Source organism: Balaenoptera acutorostrata, chromosome 2, assembly GCF_949987535.1.
Source record: "Balaenoptera acutorostrata chromosome 2, mBalAcu1.1, whole genome shotgun sequence".
Classification (NCBI taxonomy): domain Eukaryota; kingdom Metazoa; phylum Chordata; class Mammalia; order Artiodactyla; family Balaenopteridae; genus Balaenoptera; species Balaenoptera acutorostrata.
Window position 1 is genome coordinate 134,708,709 of NC_080065.1, and position 20,745 is coordinate 134,729,453.

Consider the following 20,745-nt stretch of genomic DNA (forward strand, 5'->3'; position numbering starts at 1 on the left):
TGTGCACCTAAAAATGGTTAAAATGGTAAATTTTAGGTTATGTATATTTTACCACAATAAAAATATATTTAAAGAATGTGATCAATATATTTATATATTTTCAAATGAAAAAAGTATGTTACAGAATAATAATATTTAATTGGTTATGAACAAAATAAACTTTGTGTATGTGCGTGTGAACAAATATGTCTCGATGCTTCTTAGAAGAAAATCTTGAAGGAGTTGTGTCATGGTTTTCTCCAAATACTGGCTTGGGGGTGGGAGAAGAATGTAGCTTTCTTTTACTTTTTATTTTATATACTTCTCTCTTCTTGGAATTCATTTATGCTAAGCATGTACTCTTTTTGCATTTTTTTTTAAAAAGCAGTAAGTAGAAGAATGATGCCGCTGCTGCCAGGGGAGCTGCACGAGGTCGTCCCAGTGTAGCGGGAGCTCGCAGCCACCCGCAGTCCCGCCCACCACGCCGCCCAGATGCCGCCAACGCCGTACCACCAGCAAGGAGAACATGGTCTGCCCCACGTTGAAGCCGTGCCGCCAGTTGTGGTAGGTGATCCTGCGGTAGCCCTTACTCAGGGAATACATGAACCGCACCAGGGCCTGCGAACACATGCACATCAGTGAGGCAGCAGCGTTGCGCCAAGGCTGGGGGGGTGTGGTGGTGGGGATGCTGCCTGCTGAACCCCAGATGCTCCAGCCCCCGCCCTGGACCACGTGTGGGAACTAGCAATAGACGCAATAAGGCTGTGAGAGCACTTTGCAGACTGCTAGGTACTATGACAGTGAACGTGGGTATGAAACAAGGCCCTGGGAGAAGCTTACAGGAACTGTACAGGAGAAAAATCAAACGGGTCTTTAAATCAGTGGTTCTCAGACTTGAGTGCACGTCTGAATCGCTCCGGGCTGTGGGGAGGCCTTGTGAAAACAGTTTCTGATTCCTTACAGCTAGGAGTGTGTGTGTGCGCGCGCCCCCATGTTGATCCGTTTTCAGGTGGTGCTGGTGTGCTTTGGGGCAACACATTTAGAACCGCTGCTTTAATCAAAGAAGTCTGGGAAATTCTGCATGCGATATACACCCCACCTCCACCTTTTTGTCCATCCCCGTCCCCTAGATGCACAGCACACCTAAGGAATCCTGCAGGGGAAGAAGTCCTGTTTAAGTGGATTTAACCCACTTTTCCCACTCTGTTTGACTGTAGGACCGTTTTTGGCATCCCATTTATCCATAGTCTTCAGAACTCAGTGCCTCAATACCCACCTTGAGAAACACCACAGTTCAGAGGAACCATGTGTCTCTTTTCTGATAAATGACGCATCTGCGATGTGACTAATGCTTTAAATCCTAAAAGCTGAGGGTACACTCTTTTTAAGGCAGTTTACAGATTGAGTTTTTTTTTTTTTTTTAAAGCAAGCAAAAAAGAAACAAGGAAAAGAAAAAGGGAAATCAAACGTTTGTTTCGACCTCACCTCCTGAGGAATGTGAAATTTATCCACCACTCTGAGCTCATAGTACATCTGTATTCCACATTTCACCAGCTCCAGTTCCGTCAGGGGCAGGTCACTGAAGTGGAATTTATTAATTTCATATTTCTCTGCATCTGGCAGCTGTTCTTGCTGTGTGAAACATGGAGTCAAGTGACTGGGACACATGAAGGGTTCCTGGGTCCCTCTCCTATCCCCCCCACCCAAGCCCTGTCCCTATCCCGAGTCCGCTGGAAGGATCAGAGCAGAGTGGAAAGGGTCATCCTTGGCAGAGACACTCCCCGCCCATGCTTGGGGCACACCCTGTGCTTGTAACAGGTCAGGGCCAGTGCTGCTGCCCAGCTCACCAGGATCTCAGCCAGTTCTTCCTCCTCGCATTCCCACGGCTCCTTCCCATACACCTCTCTGGTTTTCTGCCGGGGCCCGAAATAGCAGAGAAAAGAATTAGTTTGCTACATCTAAGGTCTAAATATATCTCTACTTTTCCATTTCCTTTTTTCTTCTTCCACCAAAGTTCTTGCAACAGAGCTACCAACTCAGAGAGGCTGTCATTCCACATTTATTGACAAGTAAACTCAAGGTCATGTGCTTTGGAGCCATGGAGCCCTTCGTGCATATTTGAGCTCTGCCAGTTACTGGCTTGGATCTCCCATTTCCTCATCTGTAAAATGGGGATAAGAAAAGTACTTAACTGGCAAGTTAAAATTAGATTATGCAAAGCCTTTTTTTTTTTTTTTTAAATGTGGGATCTTAGCTTCCAGACCAGGGATCGAACCGATGCCCCTTGCAGTGGAAGCGCAGAGTCCTAACCAGTGGACCGCCAGGGAATTCCCTTATGCAAAGTCATTTCCAAAAACATATATGCAGCTAAATTAAATAATGCATGTAAATCACTGAGAGCAGTGCTTGGCACATAGTAAGTGCTAAAATTAAGTAATGCTGTTGTTGATATTGTTACTATCGCTGACTGGGGGTCTGGAGTCCTTGCTCATGGTCCTGGCTCTTCCCCTCACTTACTGTGTGACTTGAGACAAGTTCCTTCCCTCTCTGGGCCTATTTCCCCATGTGCTACAGGAGGGGGAAACCTGGACCCAATAACTGGTTTTGGATTTCTTGATCTAGAGTATAGTCTATTAACTTTTAACTGGTTCACTGAAGCTATGCCTCCATAGGGTCTACATATCCATCATTTGGCTTAAAATTATGGACCAAGACAAGCAAACCATGGGTCAGTTCATCCATACTGGATGTTTTCTCCTTTGGATTTATCAGTTATTCGGATCTAAATGATCTAATTTGTTGTATCTTCCCAGCTTAAGAAATGCCCTCTGAAAACATTGGCTTATGTTGTTTCAACTTGTGCAGTGTATAAACCAAAGTCTTGGGAACTCAGCTGGGCATCATATCTAATGCCCTTTGGCTAATTCTGTTTACTTCTAAAATCTTGAACTCTTTGAGACCAAAATCCCAGGAATGGTGGATCACTGATTCTCACATATCTTTGAAAGCCTGTCATCCAGTTTCCCACCCAGGTGGGACTCTCCTCTATAGCTTCCCTGATATATGATCACCCAGCCTATGCTTAGATACCTCTCATGATGGGGTGCTCACTACCTCCCAAGGCAGCCCTTTCAGCACAGTGATAATTTGCTCATTATCCTGAATGTTAAATGAGACCTATTTAACGAGCTGGGTGATTTGGGGACAAATTACTTCCCCCTCCTGGGGCTCAATTTCTTCATCTCTACAATGGGGGGTAAAAAATTCTTACCCTGGGACTTCCCTGGCGGTCCAGTGGTTAAGACTCTGAGCTTCCAATGCAGGGGGCGTGGGTTCGATCCCTGGTCAGGGAACTACAATCCCACATGCCATGTGGTACGGCCAAAAAAAACACAAATCCTTTCCCTGCCCACCTTACTGGGCAATTGTAAGCATCGTAAGTGTGAAATTACCTTATATACTGTACAGTGATGAGACTATGTGAGGGCTTCCTACAAACATCTAACCCCACTCTGAACTATTTCTTTGCTCAGAAAGATTGAGTCTTCTAAGTGAGCTGACCTCACGGAGGGAGGCTCTGAGCAACTGGCCATTGTCCATTGGTCTGTCAGATAGAGCTTCCTCTCAGAGTAGCGACTGTGGTTGGTGGTCCCATCTCTAGTACCATGTTAGCCCTGAGCACAGAGAAAAATGGAGTTTCTAGAGCTGTTAAGCCAAGGTCAGGTCCTAAGACTGAGGTAACCCTGCGAGGGACAGCTGTCCCCAGAGCAGCCATTTCTAGAGTAGAAACAGGAAAAAAACACTACTCACCAAGATTTTCTGGATTTCTTCATTGTCACACTTCACGTGATATTTCACCATGTCTTGGAAAATATCCTTCCTGTTTTCAAGTTTGTTCATTGACTCATAAGTGTCAGGATTTAAGACAGACCAGCCCAGGAATTGAGTCAAAGACTGAAAGGAAAGAAAGGAAGAATCAGAGGCAGAACATCCAGGTTTGATCCTGCCTCTGTAACTTAGGGCAAGACTCTCTAAACCTTCATTTTCTCAGCTACAAAATGGGTTTGATTAGCTGTGTGCTGCCTTCCTCAAAGAGATGTTGTTAGGATAAGATGAAATAATGGATGGGAATGCACTTTGAATAAAGCTCTAACACACATAAAGCACCATCCTGATGTCTAATAATTTCACAAAAAGGAAATCTGTTGTGCATATGGGGGGACGTGGGATATAAGTGAACTCTCTGCACTTTCTGCTCAATTTCGCTGTGAACCTAAAGCTTCTCTAAAAGGTAAAGTTTATTAATTTTTTGAAAAAGGGAATATAGATTTCTCTGACAACCGCTGCAGTGCAGAAGGGAGAGCAAAGAGAATAAATGTTGAGTCAGGAAAGCGTCTACAAGGTGAGCTCCCATCCCTCCTGAGCTGGGGCAGCAGCACACAAGGGCCCCACCACGCGGCTCTGGAAGCCAAGTTCGTTGGTGAGCCGACTCTGAATACCACGTCTAGAGGCCTCCTCAAAAACCGTACCTCCATGAGGGTCTCATCCATTTCATCAAAGGGTTTCCCATCTTTGCGATTGTAAAACGTGGCCACCCCGACAATTTCTTCCTTCTTGTTCACAATTGGCATAGAAAGGACATTTTTAATCATCCATCCTGACTCATCCAGAGGCTCTTTCTGCAAGAGAAGAGCCAGAGTAAGTTTGCTTCAGGTACCAGGCTGCAGAGGCATCTGTAATGGACTTCATGCTGCATTATGACCCTGATTGGCTGAGGGGGTGGCAAGAGGTTAGACCTTGTTGGGTTTTGCATGATTTTAGTCACCAAATGCCATGAGCAGGTTGCCCATCTGGTGGGAGCTCCATAAGCCAGATAGCTATACTGTTTTCATCCCCAAAATGTCAGGGCCATCATGTGCCAGGCAGCGAGTTGTGTATTGGGGATCTAATGATGCAAACAAACAGTCCAGGGAGGTAGTGTTTCCCTTTCAGATACAGGAGCTAACCACAGGGGACTGGCTTAAAAGGGACCATGTTGGTGATGCTTGTAATTTTGAACTAATCAACTGGATATAACCTGTACCTTTTGCCTCCCGACCTGCCTTTTTGTGTTCCTTTTGGCATGTCGTTTTATCTCCATGAGCCTCAATTTTCTCATTTATAGATGGGGCTGGTAGTAAGAGTATGTACCTCATGGAACAAATGAGAAAATAGAGGTGAAATATCTTGGTCAATCATAAGGTACAGTTTGTGAGTCATTTCCCATCTCTCTGAGCCTCACTTTCATCATTTATAAAATGGGGATAACTCGACAATTTCTAGCCTTTTTTCCACTGATTCATTGAAGATTTATCAAATATTTTACAATGTACAAGAACCTGAGCTAGAAGATGGGAGAACCAAGAAAAGCAAGGCAGAGGTGTTGTCCTCAGGTTGCTCACATCTGGAAGGTAAACAGGCAATCACACTGCATGTGGGAAGTTCTGCAAGGTACTGTGGGAGCCAGAGGAGGGAAGGAAGTCAAGGAAGGCTTCCTGGAGTTGGAGAGTCTTCCAGCTCGAAAGTTCCAAGATTTTGAAGGTGGCGAGATGATAATTATTATTTAAGTAGCACTTGGACTCAGCACGTGGTAGGAGAGTGACTTCAGAGGGATGTAGAATACAGTCCAAAGAGCACAGGGCTGTCAGTCAGGAAACTTGAGTTCAAGTTCTCAGCTCTCTCCCTAACCTTTTCTATCATGGCCTCTCTGAAGGCCATGATAAAGAGGCAGATTTTATTGGAAGTGAATAAAAGTGAAATGGGAAAGTATTAAACATTTTTAAGGAGCGAAGTTACTTGATGCAACTTATGTTTTTCTTTTAAAAATCACTCAGGCTACTTTGTGGAGGATGAGTTGGAGACAGAAGACTGGAATCTAAAAACAAGATTAGATTTTATTTATTAAAGTGGGTAAACTACAGTTAATCAGATGACTTGGGTAAAGATCAAGTTCTGTTGTGGTTATAATCAGGTTAGCAACTCTCAGCAACAATTTGCCTTGTCACACTGATGTGGTCAACATCACAACACAAGACATATGGTTTTAACCTTGGAAGGATATTCTCTCTAAGGTATTTCATAATGTTATTTAAGGAGTAAAAAAAAAAAACAAAAAAACACTAATTTTGCTATGAGTCATTTTTATTTCCTTCTTAATTATCTCCTGACTGCTCATGATTTGGTTTTCATACACCTAGCATGCTAACCTCAAGAAATATTGACAGGCCACCCAGAGCTGAACATGTTAAGAAAGATAAGCCCCGACCTTTGATCAAAGGAAGCCCATATTTTGCCAAGAGGAATTAATCTAAAAGACAAGGAAGGATCATGAAAGATGATGTAAGGGAAATAGAGTAAGAAAGCCAAACTCCTTGGCATGGCCTTCCAGGCCCTGTGTGACCTGGCCTGTGTCTACCTCTCTAGAATTTCGTCCTGCCACTCTCCCCTCAGTCTCATTGGTCTACTCTAGTTCCTTCCAACAAGCCCTCTCTTTCCTGCAATCCTCTCTCCTTTCTTTACTGCCCAAACATAATTTCTCAGGGACACATTCCTTGACTCTTCCCAGATGAAGTGAAGCCCCTCTGGAGAGTCTATCCTCTGTCCCTCTGCTCTTGTCCTGACCAGAACTCCACATGCCTCTTTCCCCATATGATCATGAGTTCCCTGAAGGCAAAGACTATGCCTGTCTGGTCCACCTCTGTAGCTGGTGTAGCATCGTGCCCATGCCTGGCCCAGAGCGTGCCCTCCGCAAACATTTTTTAAAAAGACAAACAAACAAAATCAAATGGAATACTAAACAACATTCCATGATAATCCTAAGGAGACAGAAATGATATTCAGCCAGGGGAAGCAGAATAAAACTTCATAGAAGTTTCATAGCATTTGAGGTTATCATTGAAGGGCAGAGGGGATTTGGACAAGAGATGGTAGTAAAGGAGAGAACAGCATAAGCAAAGGTCCTGAGGCCAGAAAGCAAAGGGTATAAACCTTAAAACCAAATGGGACCTTGGATTTACCAAATTAACTCTCTCCCCACTTCCATGGGCATATGATTTTTTGCACTCACGTTTTCGCTTTATTGAGACTGCTTCCCAATAAAGTAGGTGGATTCTAATGTATTTGAATCCTCTTTGGCGGGAAAAATATCATATGACTGAGAGAGTAAATAAAAAAAAAACTTACCTGGAATGCAAAAAAGTCCTCTGCAGGTGCATTCATGATGTTGCAAATCTGAAAGCCATGAAGAGGAATAATGGAGTTATGATTAGACTTGATAGAGTACCCATTGAGGGCAATGGGCATGCTATTTTCAGAAATATCACGTCTTTATCCAAGGCATTCACATTCTTTTCATCAGGTAGACATGCTTAAGATGGTTTTGAATTATTAACTGAGGCTACCGAACAGGAAAGCTGCCTTATAAACATGGCTTCTTACCATTTGCTTCACTTCTGAGTCATTTCCAAGCTTTGAGAAAGTTAAGTCTACAATTTGTTGTTATTAATAGCTGTATAGTGTCCCATTTTCTTCTTTTTAATGTTAGCTTTTTTCATATCTCATTCATCTTTTATTTTTTTTTGTTATACATATACCTATTCTTTTTCAGATTCTTTTCCCATATAGGTTATTACAAAGTATTGAGTAGAGTTCCCTGTGCTATACAGTAGGTCCTTGTTGATTATCTATTTTATATATAGTAGTGTGTCTATATTAATCCCAACCTCCTAATTTATCCCTACCCCCCACACCTTTCCCCTTTGGTAACCATAAGTTTGTTTTCTAAGTCTGTGAGTCTGTTTCTGTTTTGTATATAAGTTCATTTGTATAATTTTTTTTTTTTGATGATGGCCATTCTGACCAGTGTGAGGTGATACCTCATTGTAGTTTTGATTTACATTTCTCTAATAATTAGTGATGTTGAGCATCTTTTCATGTGCTTTTTGGCCATCTGTATGTCTTCTTTGGAGAAAAGTCTATTTAGATCTTCTGCCTATTTATTTGATTGGGTTGTCTTTTTTTTTTTTGATATAGAGCTGCATGAGCTGTTTGTAAATTTTGGAGATTAATCCCTTGTTGGTCGCTTCGTTTGCAAATATTTTCTCCCATTCTGTGTGTTGTCTTCTCATTTTGTTTATGGTTATCTTAGCTGTGCAAAAGCTTTTAAGTTTAATGAGGTCCCATTTGTTTATTTTTGTTTTTATTTTCATTTCTCTAGGGAGTGGATCCAAAAAGATATTGCTGTGATTTATGTCAGAGAGTGTTCTGCCTATGTTTTCCTCTAGGAGTTTTATAGTGTCTGATCTTACATTTAGGTCTTTAATCCATTTTGAGTTTATTTTTGTATATGGTATTAGAGAATGTTCTAATTTCATTCTTTTAGATGTAGCTGTCCAGTTTTCCCAGCACCACTTATTGAAGAGACTTTCTTTTCTCCATTGTATATTCTTGCCTCCTTTGTTGTAGATTAATTGATCATACAACAATGATGTATGATGATGTATGTGTGGGCGTATTTCTGGGCTTTCTCTCCTGTTCTTTGTGCCAGTACCATACTGTTTTGATGACTGTAGCTTTATAGTAAGGTGTCCCATTTTCTTGCCCCCTTTTGTTGAGTATTTGGTTATGTCCAGTTTTTTTTAATTAATGTAAATAATGCTACTCTAAACATCTTTGAATCAATTATATTTGTTTTGTCAGGAAGGAGTTTTTCCTTGTGCTGTAAACTTCACAGCAGATGAAGAAGTAAAAGGTGCTGTAGCTCTGGTTGTATTTATATTGCAAGATTCCTCTCCTGAAAACTGGACCAGTTTACCCTATCATGCAGATAACACTTATCTGATCCCTCCAGAGTACTGCCCATGGGGCCACTGTATACAGTTGTGTAGCATGTGCACTGCACAAAGGCATCTGGCTGAGGGGGTGACTGGGAGTTGAAATCCAGCCTGTTCTTTTTTTTTTTTTTTTTAAATAAATTTACTTATTTATTTATTGGAGGTGTTGGGTTTTCGTTGAGGTGCATGGGCTTCTCATTGCAGTGGCTTCTCTTGTTGTGGAGCGTGGGCTCTAGGTGCACGGGCTTCAGTAGTTGTGGCACACAGGCTCAGTAGTTGTGGCTCACGGGCTCTAGAGTGCAGGCTCAGTAGTTGTGGCGCATGGGCTTAGTTGCTCTGCGGTATGTGGGATCTTCCCAGACCAGGGCTTGAACCTGAGTCCCCTGCATTGGCAGGCGGATTCTTAACCACTGCGCCACCAGGGAAGTCCCCAGCCTGTTCTTGACTTGCAGAACAACGGCCCTAGCCTTTCTCTTTTCATCCATCAAGAAGGGGCACCTTTTTCTAGTTCTCAAAAAGGTACCATGTGAGCTTGCTTGGACCCTGCCTATCCCAGTAGATCAGACCATTCTGTTGTCTGAGAGGATGAGCTGTCCCTGCTCCTGTTCAAGACTGCCCACCCACTGTACCACACCTCTGGCCTCTCCTTGGGCCAATTCCATCAGTTGCTATTGTTCTCTCCTGATTTCTGATCTCTCTGAGGGCTCTTTATCCTCAGTCCATGGGCATGCTTGATTCTCTCCCAACCTTGAAAATAAAATCCTCCCTTGACCCAATGTGGTCTTTGTAGTGACCATCAGGCTTTCTCCTCCTTGTCTTGCATTTTCTACCTTCTCATTACCCATCCACACCTCAGCAGACCACCCGCTGGTTTCTGCCTCCACCTTGCCACCAAGCCTGCTCTCATCAGGGCCACCAATGACCTCCTAACTGCCAAGCCCAATGGGAGTTTTTGGTTCTTATCTCACTGGATCACTTTTGCTGCATTTGTTATTCTCTCTCTTTGTTGAAACTTTCTACTTCTTTGGTTTCCATGACACTACCCTCTCCTGGGCCTCCAGACACCTCTGAACCCGTCTTCTGATTCTCCTTCACACACTCTTCTTCCTCCACCCAATCTTTAAATGCTGGCATCCTCCAGTATTCTACCCCGAGTCTCCCTCACTCTCCCTGGTGACTTCATCCACATTCATGGTTTCAAGTACCATCTGCTCCTAGGAGCAAAGTGGTCAAGGACCAGATATCCTATCATATTGTCTGTAGTGTAGTCAGTACAGATCTCTACCTTTTGTTGACACAAATCTCCATCTCCACCCCTCCTCTCGCTCCGCAGCATCTGAGTCATCTCTTTAGCTACTTGCTGGACACTTGCTTCTGAAAAAAAGTCTCTGTCGCAACTTGTCTGAAACTGATCTCAGCATCTTACATCCAAACCTGGTGGCAGCATTATCTGTCCAGTCTAGAAGCCTAAAATTGGCTTTGGTCCTTCTCTCCCTCCCTCTCTGCTCACAACCAATCACAAAGCCCTTTCGGTGTTAGATCTGAGTCCTGATCTCCCTCTCTCCACCTCATCTCTGTCTGAGTCATGAGTATTAAATGAGCAAATGTATTCCCTGCCTGGCTCATCGTAAGCACTCCATGGCTGTTAGCAATGAAGACAGTTAGTGTTCTTTACTGCCTTTGCCTTTGTTGAGATGTTCTTCATCTCTTGTTGTAAGGACACACTTTTCACTCTGCTTCCAGTCTTCGTCCCTTCAGATCTATTTTCTAGGGAGCGTTCAGAGTTTTCTTTCTAAAATGAAAATTCATTGTGCCAACCTCTTGCTTAAAAACCCATCGCCTGTAGATTAAAGTCCCACCCTTTTGACCTGGCATCCAAGGCTACTGTGATCTGGCCCGTCCCTCCCTCTCAAGCCTCATCTCTTGCCATCTTCCTGTCTCAAACCTAATACTCCAGCAACATGGAACTGCACACACTATGTCGCTTCAAACCTCCAAGCCTGTGTTGTTTGCCCATGTTGTTTCCTCCACCTGCAATCCCCTTTCCTGCCCCACCTGCCTAACCCCTATTTATTTTAAAACTCAGGCCAAAACACTCTGGCAAGCAAAGCTGGTTTAGATGCTTCCTACTTTGTGTTCCTAGAACATACCATGTACATCTCTATCTGGCCTTATCACATTATAGTCTAAGTATCTGTTCATAAAGATACCTCCCATTTGATGATGAGCTTCAGAACAGAAACTATTTGATTCATCTGTCATTGTATCCTCAGAGCCAACCACAGCACCTGGCACATAGAAAATGCCCAGTAAACAAACACCCTGATACATGAACAGCACTGTGTAGTGTGTGTGCCTGGGGAAGGATACAGAGATAAGCAGGCTCAAATATTGGGGTGATGTGCAGCTATGATCCTCTCTCTAGGGTAGGGGTACTGTCACTCTACCCTGCACCCCGAGAGGGTAGGGCATGGGGGGAGATAGAGCATTTGAGCTCTGCTGCGTGGCTGGAAATGTGGCAGGGATGGGGTGGGGGGGTTGGGAGTGGCAACTAAGTCTCTGGGATGAGAGGCTGGGACTTGTTCTGTGGTGAGCCTGGTGGACCAGCCACTTGTGACTTTATCACTGACATTTGCGTAAGTATCTTTAGTTGTCACTGAGACTGTGCACCTTTCCATCTGAGGATTCTTTCTCTGTGTATTTCATATTTCTTCAAATGTCAATTCTCTGCGCATCCCCTTGGACCAGCCGTCGAGTGAATTGAGAAACGGGAGAACCAGGCTTTTAGAGATACACACTTCCCATCGTTTTTCCCACTCTCTTGATCTGAAATCCCTTCACCTTTCCACCTGATTCAAAACTCTCCCCCTTCAAAGTTGTATTACTTACCAGGCCATTTTGGGCAACATAAGTGGGAAGACCGCTCACTAAAGCCCAATGGTCCGGAGGTGGATTCCTATAAAGGCCAAAGACAGTGGTAAGTTCTTTTTTTTTTTTTTTTAAATATTTTTCTTTTTTTTAAATAGATTTTTAATATTTATTTATTTATTTATTGGCTGCGTTGGGTCTTTGTCGCTGTGCATGGGCCTTCTCCAGCTGCGGCGAGCGGGGGCCACTCCCTGCTGCAGTGCGAGGTCCTCTCAGTGCAATGGCTTCTCCTGCTGCGGAGCACAGGCTCTAGGCACGCAGGCTTCAGTAGTTGTGGCATGTGGGCTTCAGTAGTTGCGGCTCACGGGCTCCAGAGTGCAGGCTCGGTAGTTGTGGCGCACAGGCCCAGGTGCTCCGCGGCATGTGGGATCTTCTCAGACCAGGGCTCGAACCCGTGTCCCCTGCATTGGCAGGCGGATTCTCAACCACTGTGCCACCAGGGAAGCCCCCAGTGGTAACTTCTTATGTAGGGAAAGTTGGACTAAAAACTTGAAACTGGATCTTACCCTCCCTCTTTTCTCTGGTGGCTCCAAGCACCCACTTACTATACCAGACCAAGCCCCAAATCTTGGCTAAGCATCTTAATGTCCAAATGTAGACACTGAGAAAAAAGTGATAAGTCAGTTTTATTAATTTCACACTGAGTTTGACTCCCTAAGAAAAGAGACAAAATTCATCCAACAGATTGTTATTGGCTGCTGAGCAAAAACAGATGCCATCATTTCCCTCCATTAGTATTTACATACAGAGAGTTAGCTTAACATCATGTAGAATGAGGGAAACCCATCTAGGATGAGCTCCTACCACATATCAAGCACTAAGCTAGGTGCTTTACATACTTATTTATCCCACACAGCAATATCACAATTTTGGGTATTATTTTTACTTGTTTATTGCGAAAAATGTATACATTCATGGACAAATGCATTAAAAACTTCATCAGTTGTTTGAAAGTGAACACCTATGAAACTATACCTGGCACTTCCCTGGTGGCACAGTGGTTAAGAATCCGCCTGCCAATGCGGGGGACACAGGTTCGAGCCCTAGTCCAGGAAGATCCCACATGCCGAGGAGCAACTAAGCCCATGCGCCACAACTACTGAGCCAGTGCTCTAGGGCCTGTGAGCCACAACTGAGCCCATGTGCCACAACTACTGAGTCCGTGTGCTGCAACTACTGAAGCCCATGCACCTAGAGCCTGTGCTCCGCAACAAGAGAAGCCACCAGAATGAGAAGCCCATGCACAGCAAGGAAGAGTAGCCCCTGCTCGCCGCAACTAGAGAAAAGCCCGTGTGCAGCAACAAAGACCCAGTGCAGCCAAAGATAAATAAATAAATAAATAAATTTATTTTAAAAAAACAAGAAAGAACAACCTTGTCAGTACCTTGGAAATCCCTGACCTGCCCCCCTGCCACTCGCAACCTTCTCCCAAACCCCAAAGGTAGCCATTGTCCCAATGTTATGATTCTTGCTTTTCTGTGGCCTGTTTTCCTGTAGCCTGTTTCACCTGTTTTAGGTAGAATCAATGTGCATACATTATTTCATTGGACTTCTTTTTCATGTTGCTGTAATTCATTTGTTTGATTGACTTCAGCCGTTTTCCCTGGTAAGGTTGCATATAATTTATGCATTCAACTGTTGATGGACATTTCCCTCAGTGCGAGGCTAATATGAGCATTGCTGCTTCCAACACTCTGGTGTATATGTGCATTCAATTCCATGTGCTAGTTCTAGGAGTAGAAATACTGGGTCATAAGATGTGCATGTCTTCAACTTTACTAGGTAAGACCAAACTGTTTTCTAAAGTGGTCATGCCAATTTATACTCCCATCAGCAGTATATTAGAGCTTCCTTTACTCCATGTCTCTGTCAATACTTAGTATTTTCAGACATTAAAAGAAAAATTACTTTTAGAAGGTTAAGAAAGTTCTCCTCTATGGAGATAATTATGTCATGTTTCTCTTAACGTGGCAGATTGTATTTATTCATTTTTCTAATGTTAGCCCTGCATTCCTGGAATATACCCAGTTGGGTCATGATGTATAATCCTTTTTAGTTATTATTTGCTAAAATGTTATTTAGCATATTTGCATCTATGTTCACAGGTGAGCTTGGTCTGAATTTTCTTTTTCCATACAGTCTTTGTTGAGTTTTGGTGTCAAGTTTATGCTAGCCACTTCTTTTTCTAGTCTCTTGGATAATTTGTATGAGAATTGCATTATTTCTTCCTTAAATATTTAGTAGAACTCGCCCCTGAAGGCATCTGGGCCTGGAATGTCTTTGTGGGAAGGTTTTAATGTATTTTACTGTTATAAGACTATTGTGGTGTTCTATTTCTTTGCGATTTATATTTAGTAGGTTTTATTTTTGCAGGAATTTGCTGCTTTCATCTAGATTTACAATATTTTTGGCATAATATCCTCTTACTATCTTGTTAATTTCGGTGTCATTGTGGTTATCCCCCTTTTCCTTCCTGATACAGCTCATTTGATTTTCTATTTTTCTTGCTCAGTCTTGCCAGAAATTCATCAATTTTATTAATCTGTCCAAGAAGCCAGCTTTTGGCATTTGTTCGTTACTCTGTTACTATTTCATTAATTTCTGGGCTTATCTTTATTCTTTTGGGGAGGGTTTGTTTATCTGCTCGTTTGCTGTTAGTTTCTTGAGATGATGTGATGGATAGCTTCTGTCTGCCCCTCCAGATCCACTCTCCAACCTGCTCCTCCCTATCCCAGGAGGCCAATCTGTGTGGATTCCATCAACAGGGTGCCTGGCCTTCCAGCTTCTGATTGAATTTAGCCCAATGAGGAGACCTGGCCAAAACTAGAGAAAGGTAGACCAGTTAGGTCAGGCTATTTATTTCCCTGGGTTCCCCCTGGCAGGGTTGCTCTGGTTTTGCTGCATCTCTTGACTGAAAGGCAACACTTCTCTCAAGATGCCCTGTTCTACGTGACTCTTTCTCCTTCCAGGTTCTAGAAATTTCCTTTGGGCCCAGGAATGCTTACAACAACCTCACTACTAGCATATTCTCTTTCAGTTTCCTTCATTCCACCCACACCTCTATAATTCATCCCTTTATAAGTAAAGCCTCCTTGAATTACCCTAATTTGAATGTGACGCCTATTATCTGCTGGGACCCCGACTGATACAAGTGGGTACAGAGTTTATTACTTTATATTGTATTCTTTTCTCATATGAATATTTAAGACTGTAAATTTCACCTTAAGCATGATTTCACTGCATCACATTGGTTTTGATATGTAATATTTTCATTCTTTCAGAATATGTCATAATTTCCATTGATTTCTTCTTTTACCCATGGATTATATGGAAGTGTTTTCCTTTTTATTTTTTTCAGAAACGTAGTTTCTAGTTTCCAAGCACAAGAAGATTTTTCTGGGTCCTTTCCTGGTGGTACAGTGGTTAAGAACCCACCTGCCAATGCAGGAGACACGGGTTCAAGCCCTGGTCGGGGAAGATCCCACATGCCGCGGAGCAACTAAGCCTGTGTGCCACAACTACTGAACTTGTGCTCTAGAGCCCACGGGCCACAACTACTGAGCCCACGTGCCGCAACTACTGAAGCCCACGTGCCTAGAGCCCGTGCTCCGCAACAAGAGAAGCCACCACAATGAGAAGCCCACACACTGCAAGGAAGAGTAGCCCCTGCTCGCCACAACTAGAGAAAGCCCACGCGCGGCAACGAAGATCCAGTGCAGCCAAAAATAAATAAATAAATAAAATTAAATTTTTTTTTTTTAAAGAAATTCACGTTCTTTTATTTATTTATTTATGACTGTGTTGAGTCTTCGTTTCTGTGCGAGGGCTCTCTCCAGTTGCGGCGAGTGGAAAATTAATTTTTTAAAAAAGTGCATTAGTAGAGATATAGTCACTTCTTATACTACTTAATGATAAAGAGGTCAATTCAATTCCGGGAAGAATTTACAAATGTGTATATGCTTAATAACGAGGCCTCAAAAAAAAAAAAAAAAAGCAAAAACTGACGGAAATATAAGAATATATAGATAAATTCATGTTTGCTCATTGATAGAGTAGACTAAAACAAACAGAATAGAGAATATTGGAATAAGATAATAACAAACTTAATCTAATGAATATATATAGAACATGGCACCTCACCCCCAAACTACGGAACACTCAGTCTTTTCAAGAATACCTGTGCATTTACAATAACTGGTGATATAATGGGCCATAGAACAAACCTCAATACATTTCAAACGATTGAAATCATACAGAGGTATCCTCTGGTCACAATGAAAGTATGCTAGTTGTTTATAAATATGTTATTTTCGCTAATAACAAAAAGCTAATTAGAACAATCTTTATTTATTTATTTATTTTTAAAATTTATTTATTTATTTTTGGCCGCACTGGGTCTTCACTGCTGCGCGTGGGCTTTCTCTAGTTGCGGTGAGCAGGGGCTACTCTTCCTTGCAGTGCGCGGGCTTCTCATTGCGGTGGCTTCTCCTGTTGCGGAGAACGGGTTCTAGGCATGTGGGCTCAGTAGTTGTGGCTCGCAGGCTCTAGAGCACAGGCTCAGCAGTTGTGGTGCACGGGCTTAGTTGCTCTGCGGCATGTGGGAATCTTCCTGGACCAGGGCTTGAACCTGTGTCCCCTGTACTAGCAGGCGGATTCCTAACCACTGTGCCACCAGGGAAGTCCCTCTACTAATGCACCTTGAGACCTATTTTTATCTGATAGTCACATAGTTACATCAGTTTTCTTTTGATTATCACCTGCAAGGCATATTTTTTGTTCATTTACTTTCATTCTCTCTGTATTCTTATCTTTTAGATAGCTCTCTTGTAAATAGGATATATGGTATTTCTTCATGTATATCTCAGAACTCATCAGTTCTTACAAGAACTGGGGATTTTTTGTCTTTTTTTCTTTCTTTTTTTTTTGGCCATGCTATGTGGCCTGTGGGATCTTAGCTCCCCTACCAGGGATGGAACCCATGCCCCCTACATTGGAAGCGTGGAGTTGTAACCACTGGATGGCCAGGGGATTCCCAAGAACCATTTCTTATATGCAACTGAGAAAGATAATATTCTGCCAATTAATCTGTAATACAGTGCTTTTTGAACTTATAATTATTACTTTATGAATATCAACAGAGCTCTTTTAGCATTTAGGTATAGATTTTTATCATATTTCACACCTTTTTCCTGGCTTTTTGTGCCGTTCAAAGGCACTTTTTGTTTCCGTGCTGCATGATAGTATAATCTCTTTAAGTTACTTCTAAGAATTTATATTAAATTCAGTGTGGATACAGCCACACTGTAGAAGGCAGCAAGGTGGATGTTATCAGAGGCTAGAAGGGTGTGATACTTGGTGAGGAGTGGTGAGACATTGGGGAGAACTGTGATCTGTGATAACTCAGAATACAGGCAATGAGTTTGATAAACTGGCACCTCTAGAGAAGTGGTTAGAAAACAGAATGGTGGCAGAATATGCAGTTAACAAGGAAAAAAAAGAAAAAGAAAGAGATGAGTTTAGGAAAGACTCAGTCTTCATGCAAACAGGACTGAACAGAGAGAACCCAGAAACTCAGGAACCTGAAGCAGTCTCTCATCCCCAACCAGTAAAAGATAAACCAGAGAACTGAGTGATCTGAGTGACAGGATTATCAAAATTGTTTGACAACAGTTGTGGCCTCTCACAACCACTATTTAAGGATTAAGGTGACCTGCTATAAATCCCTTCATTTGGACCAGAAAAGAGACCAAAGGTGAGGCTCTCCCACAGAGGCTGATCACAGCCTCACGGAGTCTGCAGTTCAGTTGGGAAAGACAGCCAAGCCTCAGACAGAACTGTGGGGTGGCTCTTGGTACCCACAGAGGATTCACATAGGTAACAAGGCAGCTAAGTTTTGGAGAGTGCTCTACTGATCAAAAAGTACAAGCTGATACTAAAAACGTTCTTGACTGTTGAAATCTTAAAATGGCCTTTGAGCTTCCACCATCTGCAGGTAGGTTGGAGGCCTCACCCTCTGGGAGTTCTTGCCTTTTCATTATCCTCCTAGGTCATATAAGAAGACATTAGAGAATAAGCTTTCCGGGACTTCCTTGGTGGTCCAGTGGGTAAGACTATGCACTCCCAATGCAGGGGCCCTGGGTTCGATCCCTGGTCAGGGAACTAGATTCCGCATGCATGTTGCAACTAAGAGTTCGAATGCAGCAACTAAAGATCGTGTGTGCCACAACTAAGACCTGTGGCAGCCTAAATAAATAAATAAAATATTTTTAAAAAAAAGAGAGAGAGAGAGAATAAGCTTTCCTTGGGGGCTGAGTCACTTTCTTTGCCAACTTCCTGCCTTTGCCTCACCCTCTGCATTAGGCCCCAGAAGTGCCTCCATAGAAAATCATTGAAAAGCCGTGATCAGACGCCGTGGCCTCATTCTATAGAGAGGCCCAGACAGGCCACTTATTTATTTATTTTTTAATAAATTTATTTATTTATTTATTTTTGGCTGCGTTGGGTCTTTGTTGCTGTGCTCGGGCTTTCTGTAGTTGCTATGAGCAGGGGCTACTCTTCACTGTGGTGTGCGGGCTTCTCATTGTGGTGGCTTCTCTTGTTGCGGAGCACGGGCTCTAGGCATGCGGGCTTCAGTAGTTGTGGCACGTGGGCTCAATAGTTGTGACTCGTGGGCTCTAGGGCGCAGGCTCAGTAGTTGTGGCGCACGGGCTTAGTTGCTCCGCGGCATGTGGGTTCTTCCCGGACCAGGGATCGAATCCGTGTCCCCTGCATTGGCAGGCGGATTCCTAACCACTGCACCACCAGGGAAGTCCCCAGGCCACTTATTGACACTGGACTTGGGACTTAAACTCACAGCAGCTGACTCAGAATCCAGCCTCATTTGCCAAACTGCATGGTCTTTCCACCCTTCCACACTGCCTCCTTACGGCTCTCCCTGCCTCGAACAGAGTGTGTGGCCTTCTTGGGTTTGGTTAGTGTCGATCTTGGAATGAGTATCTTATGGACACTGATAATGTGCCTGCAATTCTACATGTTTTGAGAAGAGACTTACGGGATGACTTTGATGTCTTCTTTGCCATGCAGGATGTAGTCAATGACCTTGTAAAAGTTGATTTCCTAGGCAAAAGAGATAGAGAAAGTTCTTCAGAGTCTGAGACAGTACTTCAGCAGGAGTGTGTCCTTGAGAAAGGCTTTGTTCTTTACCCTGTGCCCTGTGGTTTTCCAGAAGCACCAGCCTGACCTTCTAAGGGCGTGTCCCAGTGCCCCTGGAGCTCACTGTCCTCAGCTGACTCTCAGGGTTCAGTGTGCTCCTCCTTGGAACCAGCTCACAGTGGCCAGGCAGGGGCTGGGATCTGGGGCTGGAAAGAGATATAGGAAGTGTTCCAAGGGAATCTGGGGGTTCAGTACAAGGAGAAAGAGAGAAAGATTGCTGGTGGAGTCTAGTGAGAGAGGGAGGTGGAAGGAGGCTTCTGTCCCATTTAGTGTCATCGTCAACCCAGCCATCTTCCATGTGGGGTCAGCTCCATGGTCACGGCCCCCTTTCTCCTTCACTCCTCCACTCAGCTGCTCTTTGCTGCATCAGCTCTTCCAGACTTGCCTTCCCAATCATCCCTCATGCTTCCCAACTCATATTCCACCTCTTCCATCCCTCCCACCTCCTTACACCATTAAAACCCCTATTCTCTTAAATTAGATCTGTTCAATTACATGACTTCCTAACATGGGGTTGGATACTGGCAGGTGGTTCCTTTTCCCTAGCTCTCCAGGGAAAAAATCCATCACCTTATTGGAATGTGATGGGCAGGTTAGTAATAATCATTTTACAAAGAGGAAAACTGAGACCCAGAGAGAGGAAAGGACTCATTTCTAGTAAGACAGTAAGCCAGGACCAGAACCTTGGCCCCTGACTCCTGTGCTCAGAGCTCTTTCTGCTGTCATGTAAGGTTAATAGCTTAAAATAGTGTTTTCCTCTCTGTAGCACTCTCACCTAGAATGGGGGCTACTCAAAGTGTGGTCCCTGGACTGGTACCAGTCTGCAAACTATTTGTTACTATTCCATGATGAGATAAAAACAGAAATTGACAGTCAGTGTTTAGAAACTTTTACAGCAATTTGACTGAGTTAGGTTAGGTCCGTTGAAACTGATAATTTAAAAAAGACAAGTTTTGCATGTCTTTTTAAATTTTTATTTTTTGCATAATAGACTTTTATCATATCTTGAAAAGTATCAGTCCAAAATAAATTGGAAATTAAAAAAAATTGTTCCTCTACTACAGGTTATTTTGAGAAATATTGCCCTAGAGATTTAAATGTTGATACCTGGGCCCCATCCAGGCCTCCTGACTCAGAACCTCCACAAAGGGAAATTCCTCGTCTAGTCAAGGGTGTCTAGCTGACGGGCAATCGTGACCTTCTTCAGGCTCACGAGGGAGAGAGAGGCTCTGCTCCTCAATGCCCAGCACTGGAAGCAGCTACAGTGATTGAACCCTTCTCTAGCGGCTCCCATGACATCAGCTGCTCCACGGTAGGTATGAGCTCCCTGCAGTAGGAAACATCCAAGGGAAGACCAGGTGAACCCCACAGCACGATGAAATGGAGTTAGGAATAGATCTAGAGTGCGAAGACTCAGGCTCTGGTCTTGGTTCCACTATGTGTCCTTTCTGGGCCTCAGTTTCCCCAGCTGTAAAATCGGTGGTGTTTGTTTGTTGTTGGTGTCAAGTAGCAGAACCCTTTCCCCTAACAAAGCATGGGCCCTAATCCTATAAAGCAGAGGAAAGTAACGCCACCCTAATGGAAGCAGAGTTGGGTACATGGAGATCCTGCATCTCTCCTGGTTTTCCCTCCCTCCCTGTCCTGTCCTCCTCTGCCCTCATTCACCCCTGGCCCAGGCAGCCACTGTGGGAGTCTTGGGTTCTAAAGATAATCCGGGAATTTAAAAAACTGAATTAGGGAATCCCTAAAGCCCCTT

General features: G+C 43.5%; 1 protein-coding gene across 2 annotated transcripts in view; it reads right to left on the reverse strand.

The window, feature by feature from the left end:
- PDE6A (phosphodiesterase 6A) overlaps positions 1 to 20,745 on the reverse strand; it is a 66,532-nt gene that overhangs the window by 22,914 nt on the left and 22,873 nt on the right. For both annotated transcript variants that reach the window (XM_007188659.2, XM_007188658.2), the window contains 8 exons: positions 18,829 to 18,893; positions 11,739 to 11,805; positions 7,201 to 7,248; positions 4,509 to 4,658; positions 3,790 to 3,933; positions 1,827 to 1,892; positions 1,465 to 1,611; positions 490 to 597 (listed from right to left, as the gene is read on the reverse strand). In XM_007188659.2, the coding sequence (XP_007188721.1) occupies positions 490 to 597; positions 1,465 to 1,611; positions 1,827 to 1,892; positions 3,790 to 3,933; positions 4,509 to 4,658; positions 7,201 to 7,248; positions 11,739 to 11,805; positions 18,829 to 18,893 (795 nt within the window). The remainder of the gene's footprint in view (positions 1 to 489; positions 598 to 1,464; positions 1,612 to 1,826; positions 1,893 to 3,789; positions 3,934 to 4,508; positions 4,659 to 7,200; positions 7,249 to 11,738; positions 11,806 to 18,828; positions 18,894 to 20,745) is intronic.